Genomic DNA, 13,051 nt, shown 5'->3' on the forward strand with positions numbered 1-13,051 from the left:
ACATGCATGATGATCCTGTTGCCTTCGAGGATTGCAGTTGTGCCCTTTGGTCGAACTGAGATCGGAGTGCCCAGTCCGGATTGGGGATAGTGCATGACGTCCGGTCAACCAAGGTGATCCCAAGACTCCCTCGGCGACAGCCACCGCCGCTCAGTGGGTCGGGATGATGCTTGGTGGCTGCGTTCTTAATTTCTTAGCGTCTGGCTCCGACAGGGCTCGCTGAGCCCGCCCTGACTTGGTTCCCAAGTTCCAACCTTGTCGGATGAGCCTCTGACTCGCCAACCTTGTGCCAAGTGGTCCCTGGCCGTCGCTTGGTTCGGAACTCCGGAGGCGGAAGGCTCCGATACTTGACATGTTGCTTCTTTTCTCGAGGAGGCACTATTCTGGAAGGGAAGTGAGAGGTATGCCGAGACTGAGGATCTTTGTACAGACTCGAAGAAGACTGCACGAACGCACGAACTACGAACCACTACTCGAGTCTGGACAAGAGGGAATTTTCACATCCTTCGTAGAGTGACTGGAAGTGGAAGGTGGGCTAGTTCAGGTTGCCACCGGTCCCATCTATGCTCCGTCGGACTCAGACTCCATCCCATCACGCAAGGTGAATGGACGGGCACGAGCACCCTCATTTTGTTTCTCTCGCTCTTTTCTTTTCCTCTCCCCAGATCTCCGCTCATAAATTCCCATCTTTCCCCGTCTTTTCTTTTTTCGCTTGTGCTGTCGTTCCCTTCCCGTCCCCTCCCTCCACTCTTCGAAAAGGCCTCTTTCCTGTATTCAACTCTACGGGGAAGAAGCTCAACGTCATCTCTATCTAGCACAACCACCCATATACCTGTCATTAGAGGCCGCCTGGACTTTCTGGTTCTCAATTTGCTTCCTTCTTTTTCTTATCTACTTACTATTAACTACTGTTGCCAACGCTGCGTTACGACCAGGTGATAGTCCCGGCCATTGATATTCAGCTATACCGTAGCAGCGCATCGCCATCTTCATCGCCTCCGATTCGAACCAGAGCCACTGCGCCCATCGTCTGGCCCTAGCGACAATAGCCGTACCTTTTCAAGCTTGACCCGAGTGACTTCCGCTAGCGACCCTTCCGACGATATAGATTGCCTTTTACAGCCACTGCAGCCTTTCCAGTAGAATATCCCCGATATCGGATCGAACGTGCCAAATTCCTGTCCATTGCAGCATAAGCCCGTCACCATGCCGTTCGGAATCAATCCTTTCTCGAAACACGACCACCACGAATTTCCCGGAGTGGTGGTGCCCCTCTCAAGTGCCCCCGCGCATTCGAAATCTAGTCCCGATCCGGAAAAGAAAGTAGGCCCTGATGAGAAAACTGACGGTGGGAGCCTCGATAGGTCCTCTTCTGCGGAGAATGGCGTGGGTTCCATCCATAGCCACCAGGAAGGCCATTTGACTTTGGAGATCTTGCGCGCTGAAGTTGAGAATGATATCGCACCCTCAGGCCATGACTCCGCCTATGACCGTACGTTAAGATTCTCGAAGAGAGATAATCGTTTTGATTATGCTTTTCTCTTGGGTAGCCCTATCACCGAATAGCGGAGTCTGAATCTAATGTGAACATATAGGCAAAGCAAAAGTGATTAACAGGGCCATCCAGGACATTGGTATGGGCCGCTATCAGTGGGAGCTGTTTGTGCTCTGTGGATTCGGTTGGCTCGCAGACAAGTAAGTTACTCAAAGTCAAGCTTGAGTTATTGTTGCTGACAGAAGATTACAGTCTTTGGCTTCAGGTATGGCCACCTTCCCACGATCAATGCCCCCTGCTAATTTCGTAGGGTGTTGCACTCACACTTCCGCAACTGTCTCTGGAATTCGGTGTTGACGAGAACAACGTCCGTTTCACCACGTGCGCACTCTTTCTGGGTCTCTGTTTGGGCGCTTCCTTCTGGGGTATTGCCTCAGATATCATTGGCCGTCGTCCAGCCTTCAACTTCACTCTCATGATCACTGGAGTGTTTGGTCTCGCCGCTGGTGGTGGCCCCAGTTGGATCGGGTAAGTTCCAGGAGATCGGTGGCTTAGATCAAGGACTGACAAAATACAGTACTTGCGCGCTGTATGCATGCTTGGGTCTGGGAGTGGGTGGAAATTTGCCCGTCGATGGAGCTCTCTTTCTCGAGTTTTTGCCCTTTGCCTCTGGAAATCTCTTGACTATGCTTAGCGTGTGGTGGCCGGTTGGTAACTTGATCTCCAGGTTAGTCCAGTTAGCCATATCTCTTGATTGACCTAACCATTCATAGTCTTTTGGCCTGGGCTTTCATCCCGAACTACACCTGCCCGTCCGAAGGACCGTGCACAAAGGAGCAGAACATGGGCTGGAGATATCTGGTCATTACCCTAGGTGCCATCACCTTCGTCATGTTCATCTGCCGGTTCTTCCTCTTCCACCTGTACGAGTCGCCCAAGTTTCTGCTTTCCCGCGGACGTCAGAACGATGCGGTCGCTGCGGTTCACGGTGTCGCCCACAGGAATGGCGTCAAAACCTGGCTCACCGCGAAGATTCTCAATGAGATCGGTGGCTATCCGGAAGAAGCTACCAACACACAATCTCTTAGCAACAAGGAAATCGTCCAGCGATACCTATCCAAGTTCTCTCTTAACCGCATCCGGGGTCTCTTTGGTACAACCAAACTCGGAATTTCCAGTACGCTATTTTCATAAATGATTAATCTTCGAATCTTCAGGCTAATCTCCAACAGCTGTGCTCCTCTGGTTCTGCTGGACCACGATCGGAATGGGCTACCCTCTTTTCAACGCCTTCCTCCCACAATACCTGTCCCGGGTCGGCGGTGAAGCCACCCTGCCCACGTCCATTGTCTATCGCAACTACGCCATCACCTCCATTGTCGGCTTGCCCGGGTCCGTCCTCGCCTGCTACACAGTCGAAATCAAATATATCGGCCGAAAAGGCACAATGATCATCTCCACCCTGATCACCGGTGTCCTCCTCTTCTGCTTCACAGCGTCCACCGACTCTGACGTCCAGCTCCTATGTTCCTCGCTTGAAGCCTTCTTCCAAAACATCATGTATGGTGTTCTGTACGCCTACACGCCTGAGGTCCTCCCCGCTCCTTACCGCGGTACGGGCTCGGGGATATGCAGCTGTTTGAACCGGATCGCTGGTCTTTGTGCGCCTATCGTGGCTATCTACGGTGGGAGTGCCAACCCCAACGCACCCATTTATGCCTCGGGTGGCTTGTTCTTGGCTGCGTTTGCAGCGATGTGTCTTCTTCCTATTGAGACGCGGGGGAAGCAGACCTTATAGATGTACAAAGGCCAGGATGGGAAGGATATCTTCGCGAGTGTAGGCTTGAAGTTTCATTCTCGGCTTCGGGCGGCATTACTAGTCACCACGGCTATAGCTGACAAGACGACGTCTTGTATTTGCTTCATCTTGATACCAGGTGTCAGGCGATTGATATATGCCTTTGTCATTGCGTTGTGTTGCTTCCAGCCCTTGCTCCTCCGGTCGTGGCCCGTGGCGATTGAATGTACATATACCATCTCATGAACAGAAAAGGAATATATTCATTACTTAGATGCTACCTGACTCTAAAATAAGCCCTGCCGGTACTACCCAAATGCACTATACTACTGCTCGTAGTTGGTAGTGTTCCTAATTAAATGCCCCTGCGGAAGACAAAACCTGGCAGCAAATCCTACGGGTGTACCTCACCATTCCAAACCATTGACTTGTACGAGTAGTTTCATCCTAATCCAACTACGTAGTGACCATGTCTTCCGCAGCGCCCTTTTCACCGCTACCTATCTCGGAGAACCTACTCGTAGATAAACTCCACCAAGCTCGCACTAATAGGAACCTTCAGTCCCAGCTCTGTCCTCCGCATGGATAGACGTAAACTACTCCCACAGGCGTCCGCGGGTAGTAAATGCCCCCTGTCCCCACCCGTGGACCACTTGTCCCTGCATCCATTCCGAGGTCCGTGGATGAAGTCGGGAAGACCCTTGAATTTCCCGCTGCCCAGCGCAACAGATAGATAGACGATTTCTTGACAGATGCATGGTTAAGTTAGCCATTATTGTTGGAGACCATTTCCCCGTTCCCGGGTTGAGCGGGCCGTGGAAGCTCCAGAGACGTTGAAGAGTTGCCATCGCCGCGGTCACGGTATTACGTTAACTTACTTGCACGTGCAAGGCTGGAAGCTGGGGTGAGTTATATATTGCACGTTATAAATTTTTAGAATTTGGAGGACTAAAAGGACGGGAAATCAAGTCCAGCCGGGCTTGTAAGTGGAAGAATTGAAAGAGGGAGAGAAATTGCGCGAGGACAGCTGGATCAATGGCACATCATACATGCAGTCCCCCTCCGAATCGAGTGGGGTTTGAGTGAGCAGTAAGAGCCAAACAGTTGCTGGAGGGAAGCACTACGATCTCTGACATATAAGGTAAATAGGGTGAATAGAGGCTGGCAACGGTGGATCACTTTATGAAGGCAAATCAGCGGCAAATGAAGTAAAAAAAATAGATGTAGTGTAGCAGCTAAGCTCTAAACTCCCTGAACCATTCCACATGTCCAACAGAAAGTCTTTCACAGAGTGCAAAGATAAAACAGATGCAAAATGCTTTGCCCCACGCGGATCCCATAAATGAGATGAGAATGACAATGACAATTCCATGAAACGCCTGAACTAAGGTGCAGCTTGCCCCGCTCGGTAGGGCCGCCCACCTTCGAAGATGAGGAGAAGAGAAGTAATGACACCGGAGTCGTGGGGGGGCTAGTCTAGCTTGACGCTATCATGAGTTCGTAATGCCTCATTACAAGGTGTGCCATGTCGCTGGATACCAAAGATGGGGAAATGAGGATGGCTTAGACAGCAGGCTGTACTTGGTGCCGTCTGCCTCGCTTTTCTAGAAGGGTCGCACCGTCCAGGCTGAGTTCGAACGGTTGCCGAGCGTTACGAGCTATACTCTGCTTCGCGGCAGCTGCAACGCTGGCGCTATGTTGCCCATAGCCCTGTTGGCGGGGCTGGCGGGCTTGTTGTGCAGGAGCTGCGTGGCTCGTAGCTCCTAGATTGGTTGTTCGCAGTTTTGCTTCCATCGCTGCGATATCACCAGCGTTTGAAGACTTCTGCATTTTAGCCGGGGGATGTTCGTCTTCAGTGACCACGATCCCATCCTCCTCGTCGTCGTAGTCTTCATTGAGCGGATTTAATGCGGATTGGAACGCAGACACTGGATTCGCCCCACGGAATCCACGGCCGGCCTTGCGTCGCTTGCCCTCTTCTTCCTGGCGGTGGACAGCGTATCCAACGTCGAAAACCTCTCGCAAGTTGATCGCGCCTGGAGACCGGAAATCCATAGGTCGATCCGCGGCATTTAGTTGCGCGCTTGCAGGTGGGTATGGCGCGAGTTCTGCAGCACTTGGATCAAGTGGCTGGTGACGGATCTCCTGGGTGACGGAGGGGGTCGTCAGTGGAGGGGCATCTGATGCCGCTTGCGTCTCTTCGTCGGTCTGTCGGATCCATGGGTGGGCCAGGAACTGCTTGATGGAGTATCGCTCGTCTGGATCAACTGTCAAGAGATGAGAGATTAAGTCCTTGGCCGACTTGGAGATATCATCCCACCACGGCGACAGAAAGGTATATTGTCCTCGAGCAACCTTCTCTGTAAGGACTTGGATACTCTCGTCGTAGAATGGTGGAAATCCGCATAGAAGGGTATAGAGAACGCAGCCCAGGGCCCACATGTCCACACTCTTAGAGTATCTTTCGTCCTTGACAATCTCCGGAGCCGTGTACCCGACTGTTCCACACGGTGTCATCGTCTGACTATCCCAGATAACCTTGGAAAGACCAAAATCGGCAATCTTAATCGTACCTATCCCACCAGCTCCCTTCCCCGGAATGAATTCGCCTTCGTCTACCTTGTCTTCGTCACCGGGTTGGTGTGGCTTTACGTTTTTCGAGGGAACAAACTCGATAGGGTAGAAAAGAAGGTTTTCGGGTTTGATATCACTGGCCAAGGTTAGTTTCCGCTTCTCAAGTTTGGAGAGGATGGACTAAACGCACCGATGCACAACACCTGATGTTTCATGGAGGTACTCAATTGCTTTCGCAACCTGGAGAATGACATGCCGACTCAGGTCTTCACTGAAGTAGGTCAAGCGGACTATCTGGTGGAACAACTCGCCACCAGGGCACAGCTCTAGGACGATAAAGTAATATTGGCGGGACTCGGAAAATTGGATCAATTTGACTATATTTGGATGATCGATTTGGCGCATGATTTGGACCTCTTTCAGGATGTTGGCTCGCTAGATGACAGTCAGTTATCATAACATGCAGCTGTGAAGCATTGTGTAATTTCATCGGCGAAGGGAGAATCGACGGCATGGTGCGGAGCTTGGATGAGGGACCTAAGGGTAATTGGCGCACCTCCGCAGCTTTCGGCTTCTTTTTGAAGTTGGGATGTAGGTGGGCGACAGACTATAAAGAAAAAGATATTGGCGAGATGGTTCGCAGCGCGGGGGGCCAGCATGGGAATCACAGCAATCAAGACCAGCACTGACGCAAAGGGACGCAACGACAAAATGGGGGTTGGTGGGAGAGAGATTATCCTACCTGTGTGCTATTCATCTCAAACTTTCGTACAACTTTGATCGCGACTTGGTCATATTCACCAGTAGTGTCCTTGGCCCGATAAACGTTGCTGAAGGCACCGTCGCCCATCTTCTCCAACAAAATCCAGCGCTCCAGGCCCGGATACTTGGGCATCTTGGAGCGACTACTCTTTTCTTCGGCAATGATTTGTTCGATTTCGGCCTCGCGAGCCCTCTTGACTGGGACTTCCGGAGAAGCCCGCTGCGACGGCTGAGGCTGACTGCCTCCCATTTTGCTGTCAATGGCGTCTAAATTCCCAGCAGCAGGAGAAAATGAGCCTTGGGGCTGGCGCTGTTGCTCGGCATGGACGGCGGAAACGTCAGTGGTGGGTTCGGCATGGGCGACAAGGTGCGCTTGCTTCCCATGACGTAAGAATTTTTTTAGATTCTGGATAGTGCTCATGGTCGAAATCGGTAGGGGATTCCGGGTCGGGGCTAAGCGAAGTAGGGTCAAGGAGAGCGAATACAGTCGAGGAGGGAGCAAACGGAAGGATGAGAAGGACGAGAAGAAGAAAGGTGAAGGGGGGGGGGAGGAAGAAAAGGAGAGAAGCGGAAGGCAAGGCGAGTGTGATATGATGAAAGCTGGGGGAGAGGCAAGAGGAAGAGACAGAGAGAGAAACCAATGACGTGCCGGGTTGGTTGCTTTTTCCCTCCTTTTGGGACTCTCTTTCTGACCTATTTCTGCCTCTACTGCTACCCCGCCAAGGAAATCGATCAAGAGGCGAAAGACGAGCAGCGGCTGATGATTGGCAGGAGCACGACAAGTAAACTGGAAAACTGGATTGACGCGGAGACGAGGGGGAAAGAGCAGCGAGAGATGAGGAGTTGGAAGGGAGGTCTTTTGATTCGGACAATCAATCGCTCACACAGGGGGAAGGAAGCGAGGATTGGAAAGGCTGGTCGAGAAAGCAGAGCCGAAGTTGAATCAGAAGAGTGGACGGTGGGGAAGAGGAAGAAGCCTGCCAACTGCTGGGAGTTTAAGCCGATGCCTGGGACGGAGCCAGAAGTCTGGAAATGATGGACAACGACGTCAGACGCAGAGACCCCAATTATCTCATACTATCCCCATTCTCTCTCTGTTTCTCTCTCCCCCCCATCCCCGCGTTTTCCCGATCTGCTCTACGCTTCTACTCTTCGTTTCAATTGTTCTGTTCCTCTGTTACCTGATTATGAAGCCCGTCTTGTTGTTCTTCCTCGGGTCCGTTGTTATTGAATCAAAGCCGATGACGTCGGCTAACTGAGTGAACTAACTTAACTAACTAGTTAGTGATTCCAATGTCCCGAGATGACTCAGCGGGACCCTTGCGAAGAAATTGAGGCTGGCGGGGTGAGCGCTTGCAGTCACCCCTTGTTGACATTTCTCGTCCCATGATCAAGTGATAGGGGTCTAACCGTGAGCGCACTAGCTCTGGAAATCTGCGAGTCAGGTACGAAAAGGGCGCTTGAGGAGGTTGCAGGATCGACTGCGACTGTCAGGATTTGACGGTGGAGGCCTGTCTTGCCCCACGTGACTCTGCAGGGAGATGATATCCAAGGTTCAGGCCGAGCAGGAAAACCAGGGAGAGAGGAGGCAAACTCTCTCAACTCGGGCTGAAAATGGGATAATTTACTCAAATAAAGTTTGGTCCAGGCACGCAAAGTCAGAGTAGCTGGTGTGACAAGAGGATGCACCGTCGACCTTGGGATGCTGTCCCAATATTCATGTTTGCGGCCTCACCCTCCTCTTTAGAGCCATGTCGGAGAGCCTTCTGAGAGAATCAAGAACACGTTGCTTTTGTCCGCAACGTGGAACGAGAACTGGCCTTGAACTCGTCCTGTTTGCTGCTTGTCAGTCGCTCGCTCGATCAGGTCGATCAGGATCGCTTCCTGCCGCCCGCCCTTGGCTCACCTCCGCCATTCAGAATTTCCGTCTCTGCGTCGGACATTTTAATGACCTGTTCACTTCATACCACAGTCGACTCTGATTCGCTTACCTGCGAGTCGATCGCTGGCTGCTTTGTGAGACGCGCTTTGCGGGCAGCGGCTTCGTGGTCGCTGGCCCCCATTCACAACTTAACCCTCGCGTCTCGTCTGGGAATTTTCATCCAACGTTCCTCCTCATCATTCTCCAAGTTCAATGGAATTCAGGGCGGTGTCGAACAAGTGACCCAGGACATTTCTTCGCGGCTCTAGACCAGGCCTGGGCACTCTCTTGACCTCGAAGTCCTTCGTTTTCGCGATGCGCCCTCGCCCACCTGCAATCTCCAACCTCATTTGAAACGACTCAGGTGTCATGATCCTCACCCCGATTGACTTCCACAACTATTTGTGACAGCGTCGACCCTACTGGCCAGTATTTCTGCATCACCTACTCAGATCACGGTGCGCGCTTGAGCGTGTCTTTGAAAAATGCCCAGTATTGAGATTGCTGTCACTTCGCCCGCCTCGTCGGAACATTCAGATCGGCTCCTCTTCAAGGCCCACAAGCCGCTCCCTCGGCGGGCAAATACAGATTCAGAGGGCCAATTCGCTCAAATATCAACCCCGGGTCTCGATGGCCAATTTTCTAATGGCCTACCTCTCACAGCCGCCCCAGTTCTTCCTTTGACGCCTCCCGGAGTCAATCTTGACGCACCCCCGACCGGGGCGGGGATGCGAACAACGGCCTCTTCTCGCTCGGTCGTTGCGATGCTGACGCCTTCCAAACCTTCGCATCCACCGACACCGGAAACAACACCTCCTCGAGGTATGACTTCAAGTCGACCGGGACTAGGTCACTTTGGATACATGTCGTCTTCATCGCGGGCGGAGTCCTTCCAGACTGCCAATGAGATGATATCTGACACCGAGACTGAAACCCCCCGCCCTTCGCCTCCGTCCCTCGCGCGCTCAGCTACACAAAGGAGCACAAGGAGCACGAAAAGCGCTCGAGGAAAAGGGAGCTCTGACCGTACTGACGCTAGAACTAAAGAGATGACTTCCGCTGATGGCCAGTCCCCTAGCTTTCGAGGCTCTTCCAGCTCGCGAATCTCAACCGATGTACTGATCCACAGCTACGAAACGAAATCCCCGACCATTGTTCTCAGCAGACGAGAGCTTCCAAACAGCCATGTGTCGGACCTTCGCATCAAACCCACCCTAACCACGTCAAGCCGATTTCGCAACACGACAAATCCTCATATGCCAAACGTGGACGCTCCTACACGTGGAAGGAGGAGTTCACGGGACCGCGTGACACATGTGCAACATGTAGAGGATAGTTCGGTCATTGACCAATTCCGACAGCAAATCGGCTGGCCGTCCGCCGATGAGCAGCTGGATCCAACTGAAACCGAAGATTCTCGACGCCTCTCTGGCGTGTCAACAGCATCGACAGTCGAGGCTATGATTATAGACACGGCCCCCAAACCAGCCAGGCGGGCTCTGCGACATTCAGGAAAAAGGTTATCTTTGCGCTCGGCGAGCTCGCCTATCACAAGGTCGGAACGTTCGTCGATTGCGTCCAGCTCAGACCTGCAGCGCCGTCTGAGTCATAAGCCTGCTCGGATTTCAGATAACGATCGCAGAAGTCTCGTAACAGAGATTTCTATTTCTGGAAGTTCAACGTTGTGCGCTCCGCAGCGGTCCGTGGACGTGGTGCCTGTAGTCGTAATACCTCAGCGAAGTTCGTCTCTTATGGGCACTTCGAGTTCGGCCAGCAGGAATCCGTCCATGTCACGTTCTCGACCGTCGAGTCGTGCGCCAGCAGGACCCAAGAGCCGACCCGGGTCACTAGATCTTCCACGTCAGAGGAGACGTACCTTGTCTGACCCACATGCCAGCAATGTCACAGATCTTCGGGGCCGCGGTCTGGGTCGACCATATATTCCTCCACGTAGCTCGTCCTTGTCTGCCCCTACAAGTCAGAATAACTCGCGGACTACTTCTCTCACCTCAGAAAGTTTACGAAGCCATAACCTAGCTGTCGAGCAGGGAATGGAACACCAGCCTGAGCAACGGAAGCCAGCATCAGCGCCAGTCTCTATGCCCGCGCCCGTGCCGGTGGATGCCCACGAACATAAGAGGAATGACTCCGCGGATCTTCCCAAGACTCAGTCAATCCTTATTGGCGTTGAAGACCTCAACTACTTACGGCCACCGTCAGCGGCTTTTACACCCCATTCCATTCCGTCCTCATCACCCGGCCCATTCGAAATCAATGAGGTGAGAAGGGTGGCAATATTTCCGCACAACAATGAGTCCCTCCTACTTGTCAACCCACAAGGCAAATCCGGCCTACGGGAGCAGGTACGCCCAGTCGACGTGCCACAGACTCCTAATATGGGGCAACAGCCCTGTGCTAACGTGGATTCGCCGCTGAGGAACCCGCGACCACCGCCTCAACCACCAATTCCCACATCCGTCCACAAAACTGAGCTTGGCCTTAGCCAGCCGTCCGGGGAAGTGACTGGTGATGTGGAGGTAACCACCGGCGGGAACCGGCGCGCCGGAAACGACAAGAGACGAGGATGGACGGCTAGACCTCGTTCTGAATCCTTCAATTCGTTTGTGCGGTCTCTCTCTCTTAGTTCGGCCAAGAATCCTAAAGCCGGGGAGGACATTGACGGCCGACTCCAGCCTTTCTGGCGCCCACGACGCTTCTGGGATGATTCGCCTGAAACTCTGTCTCCAGAAAAGGAGGACGGTGTCCAACCCCGAAACATAAAACAGCCAGACGAAGTCATCAGCAACTCCCTCGGACTGCCTCAGAAGCGAATTATATTTGATGGCCCCTCCCTCTCTAGTAGTCGCCAGGGTGCGAAACGGAGAATTGACGGCTACAACCTTGCGAATAGGGAAAAGCTCGTGGGAAGTCGCATCTTCTCACAGGAAGCTTTGTACTCCCAAACCTCCTTTCACCATCGGCAGTTCCCGGCAGTGTCCTGGTGGCATCTTCGCTTCCGATCGGGAACGATGCGGTCCCTACGCCGGCGGCTTCGGCGCTCAATGCAACGACGTGCCGAGGGTAGGCTCCAGGCCCGACGAGAGAAGCTCAAGCAGAGCATTGGCGAGGCTATCCTAGTGAACTCTAGCACCCAGGTCAGGAAAACTATACAATGATCATCACGAGTAACGACTATGATTTAGAGCCCCGATGCGATATGATATGATATATTGATGCTATGATTGATGAATTTTTGACTTTTTTTCCTCTACGTTTTTCGTCTTCTGCCCCCGCGATTGGGGTATTCGCAATTGTTTACGACGGGGATATGCATCCAGATGACGACCATGACAATAACGATGATGACTTATGTATCATAACTTCATTTAATAATCTAGCGATTTTTTGACTTATGCGTGATGCCTTTAGCTCTATACATGTTTATCATACAGTCTGCAGTGTGTACCATCCCTCCCATCTATCCATCTCCCAGAGGTCCATCATAGCACCAGGCCTACGAACAACTAGCTATCTACACCTGGGCACCCACCAGTGAGATAGAATTGAACTATGGACATTACCATAGTCCCGAAGAAAGTCATGCAGCCCAGTCAAATACACTCAGAATAGATGAGGAAAGCAGTCACAGCAACGATAACAGTGCCTACCTAACCCCACCCCCAATTCCGATCTCAGTCACTTGCTTCACCAACACCGGTAGGCAGGCAGATATTCATGAACATCCTCTCATAGACTAATCAGCTTCGATTCAATCTCATATTATATCCCAACCCGCCACCCGCCACCCGCCACCCGCATCCCCATCCCCCTCACTCTCTCATCCCCTCGCCTCTCTGCATTCTCCCCCACAACTCTGGATCAAGGAACGGCTGCGGCGCCGCGGAGAAATCAACCTCTATGCGCCTCTGCTCCTTCTCTTTCTCTTGATCAGTCCGCGCTGCGTCTGCGTCGAGGCTGCGGATTCTGAGTGTTGGCTGTGACGTGGACCAGGAAACGGAACTGCAGCTGGAACTGTGACTGCAACAGCGGGTGGGTGATGGGGTAGAGAGGGGGCGCTTCGAGGGGATGAGAAGAGACGATTTTGGCCTTTGGGTTGCGAAGTGCATTTTTTTTTGTTCTTTTCTTTCCATGCGTTGATGGATTTCTTCTGGGTGTTGGGGTGGATTGGGGTTCTTGAAGTCGAAGAGGAAGTGGGGATGTGGAGAAGGCATCCCTGGGAAGCAGGTGTCATCACCTGCGCAGGTGCGGGTGCATCTCTGCTCTGGGCCTGGATATTTTCGGGGCCCTTTGTTTCTCAAACTACCTGAGTCACCGACATCTATCGAGAAAGCGGAGGAAAGAACTTCGTTAGATGAATTGTATAAGTCGTCAGTCATGTAAAGTAAATAGCTGTGAAACAAATAATGATCGTTAAGCAAGGCACCAACGCCTGTCGGTATACACCCTATCGGTATAATGGTACAAGCAGACATCCTTCCAA

The 13,051-nt window shown here is 52.5% G+C and overlaps 4 protein-coding genes across 4 annotated transcripts; 2 read left to right on the plus strand and 2 right to left on the minus strand.

The window, feature by feature from the left end:
- The first annotated feature begins 1,023 nt into the window (after nucleotides 1-1,023).
- On the plus strand, nucleotides 1,024-3,320 carry BJX67DRAFT_72913 (putative sugar transporter). The gene is made up of 7 exons (XM_071035353.1): nucleotides 1,024-1,492; nucleotides 1,596-1,695; nucleotides 1,748-1,760; nucleotides 1,806-2,023; nucleotides 2,073-2,222; nucleotides 2,269-2,672; nucleotides 2,728-3,320. Exons 1-7 carry the CDS (start codon nucleotides 1,207-1,209, stop codon nucleotides 3,291-3,293), a joined length of 1,737 nt encoding a protein of 578 aa, XP_070886959.1. The 5' UTR covers nucleotides 1,024-1,206; the 3' UTR covers nucleotides 3,294-3,320.
- Nucleotides 3,321-4,760: 1,440 nt separating this feature from the next.
- Nucleotides 4,761-7,159, minus strand: BJX67DRAFT_72971 (serine/threonine-protein kinase). The gene is made up of 4 exons (XM_071035355.1): nucleotides 6,610-7,159; nucleotides 6,424-6,474; nucleotides 6,058-6,302; nucleotides 4,761-6,003 (listed from the first exon to the last, which is right to left on the minus strand). Exons 1-4 carry the CDS (start codon nucleotides 7,048-7,050, stop codon nucleotides 4,857-4,859), a joined length of 1,884 nt encoding a protein of 627 aa, XP_070886960.1. The 5' UTR covers nucleotides 7,051-7,159; the 3' UTR covers nucleotides 4,761-4,856.
- Nucleotides 7,160-8,927: 1,768 nt separating this feature from the next.
- Nucleotides 8,928-12,347, plus strand: BJX67DRAFT_72960 (uncharacterized protein). The gene has a single exon (XM_071035354.1). The coding sequence runs from the start codon at nucleotides 9,036-9,038 to the stop codon at nucleotides 11,724-11,726; it is 2,691 nt and encodes an 896-aa protein (XP_070886961.1). The 5' UTR covers nucleotides 8,928-9,035; the 3' UTR covers nucleotides 11,727-12,347.
- Nucleotides 12,348-12,366: 19 nt separating this feature from the next.
- On the minus strand, nucleotides 12,367-12,769 carry BJX67DRAFT_351851 (uncharacterized protein). The gene has a single exon (XM_071028944.1). The coding sequence runs from the start codon at nucleotides 12,699-12,701 to the stop codon at nucleotides 12,381-12,383; it is 321 nt and encodes a 106-aa protein (XP_070886962.1). The 5' UTR covers nucleotides 12,702-12,769; the 3' UTR covers nucleotides 12,367-12,380.
- Between the last annotated feature and the right edge of the window lie 282 nt (nucleotides 12,770-13,051).

This window comes from Aspergillus lucknowensis (assembly GCF_044049455.1).
Source record: "Aspergillus lucknowensis strain CBS 449.75 chromosome Unknown BJX67scaffold_16, whole genome shotgun sequence".
NCBI lineage: Eukaryota > Fungi > Ascomycota > Eurotiomycetes > Eurotiales > Aspergillaceae > Aspergillus > Aspergillus lucknowensis.

What these genes read in the sequence shown, in the direction of transcription:
- BJX67DRAFT_351851 (XM_071028944.1), bottom strand. Translation starts at nt 12,701, where the DNA reads ATGGAAAGAAAAGAACAAAAAAAAATGCACTTCGCAACCCAAAGGCCA.
- BJX67DRAFT_72971 (XM_071035355.1), bottom strand. Translation starts at nt 7,050, where the DNA reads ATGAGCACTATCCAGAATCTAAAAAAATTCTTACGTCATGGGAAGCAA. An exon ending in TTGAGATGAATAGCACACAG is followed by an intron (nt 6,475 to 6,609) that starts GTAGGATAATCT and finishes TTTTCTTTATAG; the next exon opens with TCTGTCGCCCACCTACATCC. An exon ending in ACATCAGGTGTTGTGCATCG is followed by an intron (nt 6,004 to 6,057) that starts GTGCGTTTAGTC and finishes AACCTTGGCCAG; the next exon opens with TGATATCAAACCCGAAAACC.
- BJX67DRAFT_72913 (XM_071035353.1), top strand. Translation starts at nt 1,207, where the DNA reads ATGCCGTTCGGAATCAATCCTTTCTCGAAACACGACCACCACGAATTT. An exon ending in CCATGACTCCGCCTATGACC is followed by an intron (nt 1,493 to 1,595) that starts GTACGTTAAGAT and finishes GTGAACATATAG; the next exon opens with GCAAAGCAAAAGTGATTAAC. An exon ending in GGTGGCCCCAGTTGGATCGG is followed by an intron (nt 2,024 to 2,072) that starts GTAAGTTCCAGG and finishes GACAAAATACAG; the next exon opens with TACTTGCGCGCTGTATGCAT.
- BJX67DRAFT_72960 (XM_071035354.1), top strand. Translation starts at nt 9,036, where the DNA reads ATGCCCAGTATTGAGATTGCTGTCACTTCGCCCGCCTCGTCGGAACAT.